The following is a 17,256-nucleotide window of genomic DNA, read 5'->3' on the forward strand; positions in this document are numbered from 1 at the left end:
ATAGCTGAAGGGTGTCTTGCTAAGTGACTCTTTTCGCAGAGCATTGATGACATTAACGCTTTCTAGAGTTGACTCGGGTTGCCCCGGAATCTTTCCTAGTTCAGCAGCAGGTGTAGCAGCAGCTAATTGAGCCAATTGTGTCTCTAGCGCCTTATTGAAACTCAGCTGGTTCTTCATAGCGGTGGAGAATCCGTCCATCTTGGCATGGATGGTCTCCATAGATTTGTCTGTAGAGGCCAACTTCTTTTGAGGGGACTCATTGATCTTCACTTGGCCGTAGACAAGATCTCTCAAGGTAGGCTGGTTAGGACCGAAAGAATTCGAATTTCCATTACCTCCTTGGTAGTATGGGCGTGGCTGATTCCACCCCTGACCTCCTTGTGGACGAAATCCATTGCTGCCATTGAGGAATAGAGCTTCTTCTTGGGTTTCTGGACAATTGTCGCCCAAATGTCCAACATTCCTGCAGACGTCGCACGTCATGCGAGTTTTTAAGGTTTGAAGTGTTTGCATTTGAGCCTTATCTTGGGAATAATCCTCAAATTTCTTGAGGAGGAGATCAATTTTCATAGCGAGCATGTCGGCCTTCTTGACGGAGTGCATACCTCGCTGGCGCGGTTGGAGGCGATCATCGCTCCAACCTTGGTTGGAAACCATCTTCTCGATCAATGATGTAGCTCTTTCAATGGTTAGCGAGAAGAAAGCTCCACCCGCGGCGGCATCCACATGATCACGGGATAACTGTGTCAACCCGTTGTAGAAGTTCTGTAGAATGAGCCAATTATCCATTCCATGGTGCGGTCATGCCAGAATGTACACCTGAAGCCTCACCCAAGCTTTCGGAATTGACTAATTTGATGCCTGCTGGAAGTTCGAAATCCGACCACGAAGTGCATTGGTTTTGCCCGTCGGGAAGAACTTCGAGAGGAACACCTTGGCACATTCGTCCCAACTATCCACAACAGTTTTGTTAGCATAAAACCACTATTTCACTCTCCCCAAAAGAGAGAACGGAAACAGACGGAGCCGGATTGCATCTTGCAATACACCCTTGATAACAAAAGTACTGCAGAGCTCCAGGAACTGCAGGAGATGAGTGCTAGCATCCTCATTGGCCTTGCCACAGAAAGGGTTGGCCTGCACCATCATAATGAGAACCGTCTTGATCTCGAAATTTTCTCCTCCGGTGTTAACCTCGGGCCCGGTGGGGACCTGGTTAGCAGACGGAGCAGAGTAATCACGGAGTGTCTTCTGGGCCATAGCTCTAGGAGCTGACGACGATGTGATGACTGGATCAACTGCCGAGAGTGAGATCTGAGGAGGTACGATACGAGGTCGAACTCTTCTCAAAAGTGACTCAGGATTGGAATGAAAGTTTTACGGCAAGTCGAAACCGGTCATACACAACCCTGTTTTCATATCAACAAAGACAAGAAAACAAAGCCAAGTTAGCCTGTTTAGCAAGCGAATACCAATTTCAATTTTGTTCACAACTTTGTCTATATATTTCACTCTGTGCCTTCCCCGGCAACGGCGCCAAAAATGCTTGTTGGCGCCTACCAACATCACCAGCGATGACGCCCGCAGACGCCAATTTGGGGTGGCAATATTTCATGAACCACGAATAAATCCGCAAGCGCACGGAATACCGATGTAGTATTTTACCCGGGAGTATACCAGGGTGTCATTTATATTTCCACAGGGAAGGCAGTGAGTGAGAAGATATATAGATTAGTTGGTGAACTCTATCTAGATTGGATATTCTCATGCATAAATAGGGGTAAGATAATAACATGGTAGGAGGTAGTGTGACACACACACAAACTACCCTCTTAGATAAATAAAAGATAAAAGAAAGATAAAAGATGCTTTAGGCCGGGAGCAAGGTAAAAGTCAGAGCTCGAGTCAGCTGTGCTAGGCTAGCTATATCTACACTTTCTTATTGGTTTGCTCATCAGAGATTAAACTACACAATAGGGAGATCACTATCAAAGTAACGGGAGGAGCCCGTATACCCCGGCGACTTTATGTACCTCCTACCCCCATATCGAACGTGGAGGATTACTCGAGCTCGAACAGGGCTGTCACCACCTGCCGGCTACCTCTACAAACCATGGATATAGTTGACATCCAGCAACACTTAGCTAATCTAGACACCATGTCTACACTAGTAAGAGATACTCTAGTGTCCCGCGCGGAGCCCCCACCCTCCGGATGGACAGACATCACACTAGAGCTATCATACGAATACTGGAGCAGTTGATAGAGTTCTAAGAACAAAAGACCAACCATCTCCAGCACAGGACGATCATACAATGCAAGCATGGAATGATAACACAACCATATCAAGAAGCATATATCCGATAACTCAAAACATACTTCAAGCAGATATCGGTAACCATAGTCTAATTCTATTACAAACGACCGAATATTACAAGATAGAGCTAGAGATGAACCCATATCAGAACTCTCGAGCAACTCCTGCGACTCGATGACTTCTAGACTTCTCCTAAACTCCACTAAGTCTAAAGACTATGCAAGGAATGCAAGAAAGGAGAGATGTGAGGTGTGTGTGTTCTAATATCTACCCCTCCCCTTGTATTTATAGCAGGAAACCACGGGGTGAAGCCATCACAACCGATGTAGGGGACCTATGGGGAGACTCCACGTGCCCTGGTTGAGGCGGTGGGGCCCACGGGCCAGGTCGGTCGACCAGGTAGGTCGTTCGGCCTGCCCGGGCCACCAACCGCCCCCAACTTTTTCTGGCAGGCTGTCTTGGGCCTCCTTGTCTGATCCACGTTGGGGTTGGCCTGTCTTGACTTGTTTGAATTGGGTTCTTGCATCACTTTTGGTCCATCTGAGCCTGAATCGGTGCTCTGATAATTTCTGTGATTTTATGTCGGGCCAAAGTGTGGTTTATGAACTTTATTGGATAAGGATGAGTGTAAGAAATACAAACTCTCATGATTTTCTGATCAAGTTGACGCCTGGAAATGATCGTTAGTGAGCGTCATCAGTGGCGGCGGTGCTGGGAGCTTGGTGAGGGGCTGCGCGGTGGTGGAGGTGGTTGTGGAGCTCGGAGGCGAGGTGGAGGGCCCATTTATAGGCGCTGGAAGGCGGTGGAGGTAAGGGGGCGCGCGGTGGCCGGCCGGCCGGCGAGCATCCTGGTCATTAATGGCATTCGGAGTTGGCGTGGCATCGCGGAGCAGCGGCGTGAGCAGCGAGGTAGGCACAAGACGACGCAACGGGTCGGGCAGGGGCCGAGCGGCGTGGTGAGTATCTTGGTTGCGCATGGAGCGCGTGGGCGCACAGGGACACGCGTGCTGCTCGTGGGTGAACAGGTTGCCTTGCGTGAACAGGAAACAGGAAGGAGAAGGAGGAAGAAAGGAGAAGGAAAAAGAAGAAGAAAAAGGGAAAAGAGGAAAGGGGAAAAAGAAAATGAGGCGTCGGCGGGATTCGCGGCGCCTGTCACGAGCCGGGCGTGATGTTGACGAGAAGCGACGCGCCCGAGAAATGAGGAGAACGGGGAAAGTTTATACGATGATTGATTTCGGTGTCGGAACGAAAATTGGATTTGGGTGTTAGGGCGACGAACCGCCGGAGGAATATTTGAGCTCAGTGATTTTGAAAATCCTTTTTAGCGAGTAATTTATTTGGGCGAAATTTCGGGATGTTACATGGTGGGGGAGTCCGGTGATGCTCCCCTCTTTCCTCTTCCTGTCTTTGGCCGGAGCTTGCGGCTCTGCCATGGTGGTGGGGCTAGGGTGGTCTGGACTGCGCTGCGGGGCCTCATGGAGGTACTGCGGGGCATGCTGGGCCACCACCCCAGCGTAGGCTCCGTGGTGGCTGTGGAGAAGGTCTGTATGTCGCAAGTGTCGCCTGCTGGCTCGCTGCCGCGGCTTGTCGGCGCAGATTGGGCTATGTTTGTGCAACATGTAGGGGGGTGCTCCAGGCGAAAGCTTTGGTGGGTGTCGCTCTCCCCGTTGGGGGTGCCATTGTAGAGCCGCTCTACCTGTTGCATGAGAGGTCTCTAGGTGAAAATCCTGTCCACTCGTGGATGAGCGTCGGCGGCGCCATTGGCGTCGTGCCCTTCTTGGAGGCGTCGTTTTTTGAGATCGGGTTTGGCTTGCGGCAGTGTTGTGTTGCCAATGGTGAGGGAAGGCGGCCTTGGGTGGGGGTGGCCCGTTGGGTGGTGGTGGCTTGTTTGTGGCTGTGTTTGGAGGTGCTGAGGGCTCATGGTGACTGTTAGCTTTGGATCGGCGTTTGTGGTGTGGTGGTGATTCCGATGGTGGCAAAGTTAATTTTTAAGCCATGACGGCTTAGCAAGTTTTGGCGAAGCAGTATCCAGCGGCGGAGTGTCTCTTTAAGGTGGTTTTGCTTCTGTGTTGTGAGACGGTGGATGTGGCGAGGTCCCCACGCGGTTGAGGTGTATTCGAGGGTCAAGATTTGGTTTTGCTTCGCGGTGGCGGCTGGGAGATCAACGACTATGTACGTGCGGCATGAGGAGGCATGAGGAGGACAATGCCATGATGGATGAGCTGTGGTTTCTATCCAGACTTGAAGCGGGCTGGGCCAGTGTTGGCGTGGAAAAGCGTTGAATGACGGCGCTTGCTTTGGTGGTCTCTTGTAGGTTCCTCTCCCAGGGTGTAGTGGTGTGACATCGTGTTGGTTTTCGCCCGGTGTTCTCTAATTAACTGAGCATTGTATAGTTTGGCCTCGTTTCCCTTAATATGAGACACTTTCTTCTTATATGACATGATAGTGCTTCTGCCTTTAATTTCAAAAAAAAATACTTGAGTTTATTAATTTGGTTGATTTCTCGTCGTACTTGGAGTTCTTAAGTGGATTTGGTGCTTTAATTTCGCTTTGCTTGTTGCGGGTGGATTTGAAAAGAAAAGGCTCGCTAACATGCAGCCTCCTGTTGTTTGCAGAGGTCATGCACTCATGCTTGCTGGTACTAATTCTCTTCCGACAAGGCAACGGTGTCGAAGCTCGGGCTGGCCTCGGCCCCTTCTCTTCCCGATCTCGCCGTAGTGGCCTGAAGGTCCGTGCGGCGTAGTCCAACAGCGGCGAGGTCCGGTCGGCGAGACGTCAACTGGCGTCCGGCGAGGTGGATGCCATGCTCTAGCGGTGCAGAGAGGTTCTGATTGTGGATCCCACAAATCGCGTGGGGGAAGAAACAGCCTCTCCTCCCAACGCGGGTCTCGCGGTGTCCTCGCGCGTTGGAGGTCGAGCCAAAACCAAGTCGCGCAAGAGAAATCGATTCTACCCATTTTTTCTTCTCTCCTCGTTAATTCTGTTGCCATGTCAGCGTTTTACTTATGTGGCAGTCAATTTAATGCTATAGAAACTATCTGATTTGGAGGATTGGAGCTGGCTGGTCTTAGAGCAACTCCAATAGTGCTGCTAAATTTAGGTGAGCAAATACCCATTTAAAAGTCCACTTCTAAATTTTACTCACCCAAATATGAGCCTCCATTTCAGCAGGCCGAGTAAATTGGGCTTCCACAGTTGGCTGCCCAAATAGAAGGCCACCAAATTGGAGGGTGGGGAGAGAAATTTGGGGAGTGTCTATGTGTCACCTAGGTGATTTTGATTTTAGTTATCAATCACTTTTTGGACTAATGAGATAACATCACATTAATTTTTAAACAAAAGAAAAAATTGGGTGATAGAACCATTTTATTCAACCAAATGTGCAAAGTACACCAGTCACACAGAAATAAACCGAGTGAAAAAGGAGTGAAGAATCACTCGGATTACATGAAAGCACTCAATACACACCAAGAACAATAAAAACACTAAGATGGGCACAACAATAAGGAAATTAAAGAACAAGACATGGCTCTAAAACTGACCAAAAGCTACCGAAAGTAGGATTAACGAGGATTAAAAATTGAAGAATTGAAGCTACATCACAGAATAATGAAGCTACAGAAGTACTAAATATCACATGAACATCTGAATATCATTGAAATAATTTTGAGATATTAAAATACAGAAGCAAATTTACCATGTATGAGATATAGAGAACTCATTGAAGCAAAATTAATCAAGGTTGTGTTGCTGCTGCCATTGTATTACGTTGAGGTGTGGAAGGATGTGTTTCGGTTAAACATGAGGTAGAACTGCTGCTCGTGACAGCCCTATTGTCCCTGCGATGAAGACGTTGGTGTGAAGTGTGTCTGGCTCGCCAATGGTGTTTGTCCACAAACTCGTAGTCGATCTCTCTTCTTGTGCATAAGTGCGAAGGCAACGTCAGCTACACGTAGCATACGCAAAATCGATCAGCTTAATTTGTATTGCAGCCTTGATCGGTAGAAGATGTGCAAGAGCAAAAACCTTGCGTAGAAGAAGGGTGATGGTGCCGACGGGGTCGCCAAAGAGATATACTCATTCTTGGATTGGAATCCGGAACCGACGATCTTGTCAAGAACGAGGTTGAATTCGTGGATGGCCGGCTACCATCAGGACTTTGCCGTGGCCCTAACCTAGGTCATCTCGATGCCCTGACCGTACTACTACCGGCCTAAACGACGGCCGCTAAGCAGGCCATCGCCGCAACGACAAGCAAGAACATGCTCATGTTCACACCTGATTGCAGCTCTAAGTCTCTAACTTGTGAGATTGTGTAGGGTCAGGAAACAAGAAACTCGCTCCACTCTCCACACAATCTCCAATACAGACGCAGGACAAAAAAAACCTAACAAACTGCAAGAAGTAGCAAAACCGAAATGGGCCAACAAAACCAGGAGCCCACGTCGTGCTTGACATTTTTCAAAACACAGCACGAATCTTGAACAAATCTGAGCCGCCAAAAAGTGAGTGAAAATATGGTACATAATCATCCGAGTGACGTATAGAAAAACCGGAAATTTGGAAGGGCTACCAAAATGGCAGCCCATTTGTTCCTCCTGCTGGAGATTGATTTTTTATGTCCACCGACTAAATCTTTATATGGCAGCCTATTTTGCTCTCTCTACCAAAATTTGGCACACATTCAATTCGAACGGTTTGATGCTTCGAAGTTCGAACCATAGTCACAAAGATTCGGCGTCGATGGGATCGAGGGACTGGGTCGAGGAACGAGATACGGTCCTCGTAAGAGGTTTTTATAAGGCGGAAACCAAAACGACCCCGCGTTTCTGGGACAGGATCGATGTTTCCGGGTCGAGGAACGGTACCCTCGACCCCGAATCCTGTGACTATATGGTTCGAACCAACTCATCAATTAGGACCCTCAGAAGCAAGCAGATATAGACCATCATCAGAAAGAAAAAAAACCAATCGATTAGGCACCACAAGCTCTTGAATTCGCATGAGGAACAGCTAAACTGAGACAAAAATGCGCCCAAGGAATGGCCACCGTGATATGAAATCCACCAATAAACATCGCCGGAAAAGTGGTGAACCAAATCGCTCAAACGCAAGCACACATGGGAGGGATTCGAATTGCAGTGCTTAATAGATTTGGCATTCTTCAGAACAGAGGAGCTCGTTAAAACGATAAGCAGAAATCCAACTCAGAGTGAGCAGTTCATAAGAAATTAAGAATTGAGTTTTGATGCAACACAATCAAGCAAAGCCTGCTAGGCACACAAGCTTTAACTCACCAATTTTGCAAGTCCTTAGATCAGAAACTTTTCTTAGACAAAGTCAGAGCCTGTTCATTCAACCGTACATAACGTTCCCTCTAGAGGCGGGGAGTCGTAGATCATGTGCGAATTCGAAAACTGGGCTTAGCGCCTGTACTGCTGTGCGTAGGAGAAAAGAAAGGCAAGTGGGCCGGACCAAATTGGTTGCGGGGTGGATTTGCGTGGGTCGGCCCTGGCGGTCTGGCGGCCCATGGTTTTCTTCTCTTTGTGGCCCACACGGCGGCCTCGCCTCCTCCTGCGAGGCATGAAGTTGAATCCTCTATCCTTTTCCCCCTTGAGCATGAGCATTAGGGATTCCATCCGTGGCGCCGAGCCCTGGCCTCCAATCTTTCGTCGACCCCCCTGCTCTGCTGCTCAGGTGCTCATTGCCTAGCGCCGCCGACCTTGTCGCGCAGTTCTTCCTCTCCTGTTTTGCTGCTACCGTGAGCGCCGCAGGGGGAGGGTTGGATCGGTGAGGATGGCCCACGCCAGGATACGGGGCGGAAAACGCAACAACAAGTCCAACTCTACTAAAACGAGGAGGAAGAAGATTTCAAAGAAGCAACCTCCGCGGAAAGGTGCGTCGTTCTTCTGTCGAATCTTTTGCTTCACTTTTTTCATGTATTTATTGACCTGCCCAATCACCGATCTTCAGCACTTGATTTTGTTTTTCATACATATCAATATCAAGCACATCTAGCTCTTTTCATACAGTGAATGTTGCAACATATGCATTGTTAAGCAGTATTATCTCTAATTGTTGCAAGTTAGCATCTGCCGTTTAGTGTTTATTTTTTAATTTATGTATATGCGTCTTTGAAGCAAGCCCAAATTACGTCACTTACTATACCAACAAAGTTTTTTTTTTTTTAAAAAAAGAAAACCAACAAAGCGTCTGAAACAATCTGATTATACGGAGACTAAAATTTCCTATGAACGAAAAAAATGAAAGATGAGCAAAAGCAGAAAATTACTCGACGCATATAGTTGTGAAACCCTTAGATTGTTCTCCTTCTCTTTGTAATTTGGAATATGCACATGGTAGTTAATTTTCTTTTTAACATGGCCACCTTGATTTAGACGAATTCTAACACATAGTTCGGCTGGTGTTCTTGCTGACAACAGAGCTGGTGTGGAAACTTGGGATGACTCGGTTTAGTATTATGGCCTGCCCAAAGTCCCCAGAGCAAAATATTTGCTACATCTGCGGAGACGACCACCACATGGAGCACTTCTGCCCTTACAACTACATCTTTGGGCGATATTTCAGTTATACCTGCAGAGGACAATCCCCTCTTGGAGAACACAGGATTACCTCCAGGGGTCCTCGCAAGTTCCTGCGTCGTTTCATACGCGTGAGCAACCTGCCGCCGGGCTTCAGGTTGTGGGACCTCGAGGGTCTCTTCAGCCCGTTCGGGCCGCTGTTGATGTGGGACGTTCCCAGATTCCCCGGTGATATGTGTGGCTGCAAAACTATAAACCGCATGAGCTTCGGCTATGTGGTATTCAAGAAACGCGAGGATGGGGAGAGGGCCATCAACGAGCTCAATGGCTATGAGGCTCTGGGACACAAACTGAGAGTTGACTGGGTTTACCCTTCTTGTGTGTAACTGAAGATCAACCATTTTCGTGCTAATGAGTAGCAAGACATTTGACATTGTCTGTTCCCCCAGTGAAAATTTTGCAGGAAGTAGTTAGCGCGAGTCATATTAAGTGTCCCTGATGTAAAGCGACTGGTGTCTCTGTGAACATGTTGGTGTCTCATAATGCTGTCAAATGGTTGCAACTTCTGAGTTTGTTCTTTAGAGATTCATAAAATTTCTCTTATTATATATTTTTTTCTTTGTTTTAAAAAACTGTAACTCTGTAAGGAGTCATTTCCTTGCTGTCCCTTGTTTATTGCTTCCAAATCGGACTATAAGAGTCTGTTAAAGGACCAGAATGCATAAAACAAAGAAGTTGGTCCAAAATGCATGAGAAGAGACGATTAACCAAAGAGCGAGCTCTTGGGGAAAATCTGAAAGTGATGTGCTGAAAATAAATATGGACGAGCCTTTTATTCCTTGAAACACACGGCTGGCTGGGGATTCTTCATTCAAGATCAAACATGAGAAGTTCAGAGCTCCTGTACTGGCCAATTACAAGTTGCAAGTGGTGCACTCCATGTGGTAAATTATTGTTTGCATCCAATAAGTTTTTGCTTGATTTGAATAAGTTTTGCAGCAATTGACTCAGATAGTCATGTTGTAGTACACCCTCGGTCTTGTAACAGATTAGCTGTTCAGCCCCAGTAATGGAAGTCCCTGTTCTTCTAAAAAGAAAGAAAAAGGAAAGAAGTTTGAATGAACGGGAGAGTCATGAGTCAGGATAGACGCTATAGTATCAAGCGAACGGAAGCGGGAACCTCTGCAACATAGCTACAAACGAACAGCACGGAGAAACCGCATAATGCATTCAAATTCAACTCGCTGCACCAATTTGTGAATATTCTAAATTGAACTTCTACAGAAGAAAACCGTAACAAGTTGGAACTTTCAACACGGGAAGAAAAAAAAAAGAACCCAAATTCAACAGTTTAAACAAGGATATGCCCAATCGACTCGCAGCTTGTGGTCACGAAAGTCCCAGCAGTTGAGCGCCTGGACGGCCTCCTCCGCATGCCCATGGTGCTGAAGGCGATGCAGCCATATCCCTTGCTGGCCCCCGTGCTGCGTGTTGCAGCATACCACATCCGCAGCGGGCCAAACCGGCTGAACAGCTCGACGAGCTGCTCCGCCGGGTACCACTCCGGCAGGTTGTTCACGCGCACAAGGCCCTTCAGGAAGCTGATGCGCCTAATGTTCTCTTCGTCGTGAATGGGGGGCTCCCTTTGCTGTCTCTCCTTGTGACGCCGGCACTTGCGCCGGAGTGTGGTTGTGTAGTTGCCCCAAAGAGCAAGCCGCGCCCTGCAGGGAAGATATGCTGCAGGGGAAAGATAGTTGTAGGGGCACATCATCTCCAAATGCTTTTCCTTGTCATCTCCGCAGATGATGCAAAACTCAGCATCTGGATCCCTCCAAAAGCTTGTGCTGGCACCTGCATCCATTGGCCATCAGTGCCCCATGTTTCATAGGCAGTAGAAAAATCATGGCGGTTGTACGTTGCCCATATCATACATGGTGAAAAAAGTACTAGGGAAAAAAAAGAATTGTGAAGCAACTATCTATTACTCTCCAGTCACAAATTTACCAGAGGAAACATGTCATATAGTATAAAGTAGCATAGCACAGAAATACTCACTCATTCAAATTTCAAACTATTGTGTTACCTATTGTAGTTAAAGCTGAATCATGTACACCATGCATTGTGGGATGGGGTAGCACAACGATATTTCACAACCAGTGGAAAATTTGTGATGGTTGCAAGATGTGCCCATATTATTCATTGTTCAAAACGAGGTATAAAACAACTATCTATTTCTCTCTTCGGTCACAAACTTATCACCAAGGTAAAGACACAGTAGTAATCACTGATCAATATAATCGTATTCATTGTCACATGAAAATAACACAGGACACAAATACTTTCCAATATTATTCTTCATTCAAATTATTGTGTTACTAATAGTTGAGGTCACATCTTTGTACACCGCACATGAAAAGTTACTATCACAAATAATTTGTGGGATGATGAGGGAGTACTAAGCAAGATAAAAAGAATAAGATACAATCACAAAACACTACCTAGCTGTCAACTTAATGGTCTATCTCTTACTTAGTGGGGCTCAGCTTCCTAACTATTTATTTTGTGGATTCCAACTTACTTCATGACCTCTTTCTGTCAATTAGGATTGGAATACAGTGAATGTACTAAGCTGCCAAACGTGCTCTAGGGTCCATCCATGGGTTGGTGCGGTAAGGTCGATGGTCAGGCACCGCATGTGGCATGTGCACCATGACCATTGCCATGACCATGCTGAGACCTCAGGCCTCTTTGCATTGATCCCTTGATGCCTCCGTGGATGCAATGAACTTTGAAGCTGTTTCATCCTCCTTCTATATCAGCAGGTATCAGCTTTGTTTGATCCCTTCTCAGATTGAGGTGATTATTTAAGGAAGTTTTAGGTAAGGAAGCAATAACAGAGTTTAGTAAAAATAAGTTGCATCAGAGGGAATCGGGTATGAGCTAGTTAAGATACAGATTTTTCTGTTGAGTCACCCTAAAAATAAGTTGCATCACCGATTTAAGCTGTATAAACTGCTTTGTTTTCAGTACTTATTAAACATCCCAACAGCCTGACACAAATTAGTACTTCAAAATCACATATCGTGTGGTTCTGGCTAGCCACAATGCTCCCCAATTTTATGGTAATAATGTTTAATAAAAATTATCCTATTTCAAAAAAAATGCAAAGATGAAAAGCAGGCATGTAATTGGGTCACTTACACCCCTCATCTTTTGATGCTAATTCCGCCGCTGCGTGTCGCTTCCTCTTACTCTTTCTTAGCCGAAGAAAGAGCATCTCTTGGGGATCAAAGAACCTCATAAACTTGAGCAACCTGTAGAACTGAGGCACAACCATTAGCGGTTTTCTACCTCCTGAAACCACCACGCATGTCGATTAACAATCAAGATCAGGAAACTTAACGGTAGTAGTACTGGACATTGGCGTACGAAAAATGTAAACACAGTGTTGAACATAGGTGTTGGGAAGCCAAAATCGAGCGCTGAAGAAGGGGAATTGGGCTGATCTGCAGATACACGGGAAAATAAGCGAGCGATTTATCAAAAGAAACAACGCACCTTGCAATGCAGACCGCCTCTTTGACGTCTTGCTCGTCTTCGTTATTGCAGAACTCAGCTTGGTGATGCTTTCCCCCCTCCGTCTCCCGGCGGGGGACATCGTCACGTCACCTATGCTATGCCACCTTCCCCTTGGCCTTCGCGGCGATTACTAGAAGGAACACGTGGGTGGCGAGGTCGTCGCCGGAGCCACGCGAGGTGCGGCCGGCGGGTGGCGGCGCTGATATGGTAAATACAACGAGCAATCTTTACTTACGATTCTTGGATCAAAAGATGGCAGGCCAGCGTGGCCACGTCACCTGTTAAATCTCAGCCTAACATCTAGCATCGAACGGCCAAAAGAACGTCCCGACCTCCCAACGGTCCTAGAGCATTCGCGACGCCGTCTCCACCCTCTCGCTGCTCAAAGCAGCGTGGCCACAGAATGGACGGCACGGCCTTGGCCGCGGCCCCTCCGCCTCGCAAGCCGCCGCCGCGCGCCTGCCGCTCCTCCCGCCAGCCACCATCATTTGCTTTCCTTCTCCAGCTCCGTCCGCTACTGCACCGCACGCCACCCCACTTACCCTCGCCGCCGGCCTGCCACACCGCCGCGACCGCCATGGACGACCCTCATAGTGAGGTACCCCTTCCGGACTTTCCTTCCTTCAATTGATCGCACAAATAGAACCACCTTTACATCACGATGCTCATGGGCCCGCAAGTCGCTCGCGTTCGCAACAGTCCTAGCTAGAACACGCCCATTCCCGCCGCGGGCGCCATGGCCGCGCCGCCCGCACGGCACCGTTAGCATTAGCGAGAAGCAGTCCCAAGCCAGGGTATGCGCAGCCACCCAGGGAACCAGAGACCGCATGTTGATGCTTGCTACAGGATGATGTGGAACAGTGCGCAAGTAGAGTGCTCGACGAAATGTCTTAAATACCTGCTGCTGATGGTCTTCGTGCATTCTGCCTACTGTGGTGAAGAGTCACCGACCAATGCACTGCTGATGTCCGTGATGCCGCCACTTCACCCTGATGTCAAATTCCCACTACAGCCGACGCAGCCCAACCTGCAGGACCCTGGATGCAGCGGCCTCCATGGACAAAACCTCTGGCTATGGTAAGCCCAGCCAGGCATGCCCACTACTACCTGATGCACACATATTGCTCATGTGAGTTTACTTATTTACATCCATGCTTATATTTAAGTAGCACACAATTAAATTACAAAGCACATGTTTTCTATTTTTCTCATTTGCGCAGGTTTGCTAACAATAAAGCAGGAATTTTTTTTTTATGGAAGCAATCCCCCTTCGACAGCTAAAGAAGATAACACTGCTAACCAGAGCGTAACCAATTGCTTTGCTGAGGATAAAACAAACCAGGACAGCAATATAAAACCAAGTAAAAGGCAGAAACATTCATCTGAGGTATGCACCTTCTAATTCTCTGTGATTACCTCATGACTTGCTATGTTTGTGCTTTGTTTCCTGTAGTTTAGTGACCTACGTAGGTGTTAGCATTTTTTAGATCTCGTTTATGCTTGATGCATCATTTTCTACTAGCTTCCTTAGCAACGTGCTTTTGCATTGTGCTTCAATTATGTGTTGTCCTGTTATTACTGGTCGGTGCTGTAATGTCCGCCAGCGTAAATTCACCACGAGGATAGAAATTCATTGCGTTTGCTAATGTTAGAAGTCATACCTGAGACTCTGGATCCACAGACACTGTTCTTACTTGTAAGTTATTAGGGTATATAAATTGTGTAGGTAATTCCACCAGTGACGCAGTTGCTAATCAAGCTTGTAATGCTCCTGATATTGATCTTATTTGGTCTATTGACAATTTGATATGGTTGTTTTGTAATTAGTCTGATAACAACAACATTCTTTTTTGTTCTGAGCAAGTTCAGTAGGTTTCATTAGTCCGGCCAATGTCAAAATTCTGATTATTTCTTTTTATTCATTTATTGCAGCCTAAAACTGTGAATGCTTTTCAACGGGTGAGGCTGGAGGATGTCAAATTTGCAGATGAGAGACTTCAGGATAACTCTTATTGGGCTAAGGTGCTTTACTGCTTCGTTGATCATATATTCAGGTGAGGTGTTGAGAGATTTTAACATGCCTCAGCTAACCTTTTATGGCCTATCTATCTTTTAGGGTGGTGGAGAAACTGGTTTTGATGCGAAGGCGCAAGAGATCCTTGGTCAAGTCGAGGAAGGTTGGTACTTCCTGTTCCCTTTGATTTTCCTTTTGAGAGCATTTATTGGAAAACACGTTCCTTTCTGATTCCGGGTTTATTCTATCTGTCTTGCTGCAGGGGCTTTTGGCGTGAGAAGACCAAGAAGAAGCGCGGAACATACAGGGGTGGACAAATTGACCTACAAACTCACTCGATCAAGTTTGACAATTCGGATGACGAGTGACCGCTTAGCTTCACCAAAGATGGGAGTTGGGAGAAGTCTACTGCATTTAGCAGCTGACCATTTCTATGGACAATTACCCGATCAGTCTTGCTCTGGTTGGAAGGTTTTGGAGGTGAGGTGGTGCTACGTGGTAAACTATCGAAGTCATATGTCGAGTGCGAGGAATCTGAAACTTTAATGAAGAAACACGGTCTAGCGATTTTCACATACTTTCACATCCAGATTTCATATTTTTTGAGAACCTTTAATAGTATCCGTGGAGTAAGAGACACCATAATCTGAGAGGTAGGTTATTATTTTTTGCATTTTTCTCCCCACAGCCATATGAAATTAATACATCTACACAATGCTCTTATCTTAGATTATATCCATGAATAAAAGTTGATATGTCAATTTATTTGTAACTGAGATATTTCTATGGTTTGCATGCACAGAGCCTACATACATACATTTACAATGTCTTAATTACATAACAACGTGTGCACAGATATGTCAATTTGCATGTATTTTCAGGAACTAACTGAAGCATACAAATATTTGCTTCCACCTTTTTTTTCTATTATATTTCTTTGTACTTACTATTATGCTTCAATTAACATATTCCTTTTTTTACTCACTGCAGGTTCCCTTGCATTATCAAAGCACGAGAAATTGATCCCAAATAAGTAAAGACCAGGAGTGAACAAAAAAAGGTACGAAATAGCAGCTACACAAAATTCTGTGTTGCACCTGCCGTCCAGTCTGTTGTTTATATGGGATTCTCAAATATCAGTGTTGAGTGCTTGATCACACATCCAATGAGGTCAATTTCACTCTTGCTTGAATGGCCAATCTTCTGTTTGAAACTGTGGTAACTTGTAATGGGATTCTGGCTATGTTCCTTTTTTTAATTGCAATTTCTACCTTTTGGGAACAAAGACTAGGTTCACTGCTTCTACTCAGCAATACTATTTTAGCTTATGTAACAGCAAGGTTGTAAACAACATACTGTGATCATTTCAATGCCTGTGCTGAGGCATACTATATTAGTTTTACTTCATATTGCTCCCTTTATGTGTTCCTTCGAGGATTCAGAGGGGCAGCTGCACATTATTTTCCTGGTGAATGATATTTTGTTTGAAAGGTATTTTTTGAACTTCTCTTATGGCTATCTTGCAATTGCAGGTGTTAAATAGGTCTTAGCCTCCATGTTTATTAGAGCATACATAACAGAATCCCAAGCAATATACTGATCTTATTCACATCTAATCTTATTACCCCTGTTGCAGTAACATATCCATTTTTTAGTGTCAGGCATATTTCGCCCTTTAAATTCATTTACCATATCAGTTGTTCCTTGGCAGCTAAAGTGTGTTTTAAGAAAAAGCGGACAACAATCTAATCCAGTCTCTTTTTACAATGCATAAAATCAATTACAGCTAGCGAAAGTACAATGCTTTGTTTGTACTACCAGAGCTCATGTCTATGAACAATATAGGAGCAGCCATTTAGGATCCTTTTGTCATTTGCCTATGAAAGTGTTAGGCCGTTAGCTGCCAATTCTTTAAGCACTTAATGGTCCTTGAAATTTTGTGTCCACATAAACATAGTAAGTTCTTGGTGAATTTTTGAGGCGCTTTTTTGAACCATTTTTAGCCCATGTGCAGATGGCCATCTGGTTAAACAGCATAGTAACTGACATCTACATGAAGATTCTAATTCTATCTTTTGTTACCTGCACAGAATTTTTTCCGCAAGAAAAATAATTAACAAAAATCAACCTTTTTGGACTACACGTAGCTAATTTTATGTGATTTGCAATTTTTGCACATACACTGGCCACACGCGGCAAAGCCGCGACCATTTCTAGTCAATAACACGAAATCTAATCTCCAAAAGGTCCTGGAAACAGGCCAAATTCTAACTTATAGCCGAACTTCTGGACCTTGGGCCGTTTTCTTGGTACCAGGCTTGCGGCCCACGAACTTCGAGTAGACCGGGTCTACGTTATAGTACTCCCTCCGTTTCAAATTATAATTTGTTCGACTTTTGACCTAAAATTTAACCACTCGTCTACTTAAATATTTATGCAAAATATTATTTCTTTTGTTTTGGCTTACTTTGTTAAGAAAAGTTCATCAAGAATGAGTTATATTTGCCTATGTTTGCGCAAATTTTTTGAATAAGATAACTGATCAAACTTAGAGTCAAAATAGTCAAACGAATTATAATTTGGAACAGAGAGTACATTACATTACATTACATTAGATAAATATTAAAACATATGTAGCATGTGCTGATTTCATTCCCTTGAAAACAAATTGAAGTGACGTTTCTCTCTTCTCGGTCTAGGTGGTACCAGGGTTAACCAAACCGGTGGGAACCGGTCCGGTTTGACCAGTTACCGGTCAAACCGGTCCGGCCCGGTTTCGGTTTGGGTCGGTACCAAACCGGCCCA

At 45.6% G+C, this 17,256-nt stretch overlaps 2 protein-coding genes and 1 pseudogene across 4 annotated transcripts; 2 read left to right on the forward strand and 1 right to left on the reverse strand.

Annotated features, from left to right (window-relative positions):
• Nucleotides 1-7,911: 7,911 nt before the first annotated feature.
• Nucleotides 7,912-9,447, forward strand: LOC120684186. The gene is made up of 2 exons (XM_039966182.1): nucleotides 7,912-8,212; nucleotides 8,760-9,447. Exons 1-2 carry the CDS (start codon nucleotides 8,113-8,115, stop codon nucleotides 9,242-9,244), a joined length of 585 nt encoding a protein of 194 aa, XP_039822116.1. The 5' UTR covers nucleotides 7,912-8,112; the 3' UTR covers nucleotides 9,245-9,447.
• Nucleotides 9,448-10,099: 652 nt separating this feature from the next.
• On the reverse strand, nucleotides 10,100-12,657 carry LOC120684170 (annotated as a pseudogene).
• A 957-nt stretch (nucleotides 12,658-13,614) lies between these two features.
• On the forward strand, nucleotides 13,615-15,866 carry LOC120684202. Of its 3 annotated transcripts, none has more exons than XR_005679181.1 (5): nucleotides 13,615-13,824; nucleotides 14,370-14,459; nucleotides 14,554-14,614; nucleotides 14,714-15,104; nucleotides 15,442-15,866. XR_005679181.1 is itself a non-coding variant. In XM_039966183.1 (5 exons), the coding sequence occupies exons 1-4, from the start codon at nucleotides 13,630-13,632 to the stop codon at nucleotides 14,995-14,997; spliced, it is 630 nt and encodes a 209-aa protein (XP_039822117.1). In that variant the 5' UTR covers nucleotides 13,615-13,629; the 3' UTR covers nucleotides 14,998-15,009; nucleotides 15,442-15,866. The 3 variants fall into 3 exon arrangements, 2 of the variants coding, with proteins under 2 accessions (XP_039822117.1, XP_039822118.1); XM_039966183.1 differs by having other exon boundaries at nucleotides 14,714-15,009; XM_039966184.1 differs by having other exon boundaries at nucleotides 14,714-14,931.
• The last annotated feature ends 1,390 nt before the right edge of the window (nucleotides 15,867-17,256 follow it).

The sequence above is a fragment of the Panicum virgatum genome, chromosome 2K (genome assembly GCF_016808335.1).
Source record: "Panicum virgatum strain AP13 chromosome 2K, P.virgatum_v5, whole genome shotgun sequence".
Lineage (NCBI taxonomy): Eukaryota > Viridiplantae > Streptophyta > Magnoliopsida > Poales > Poaceae > Panicum > Panicum virgatum.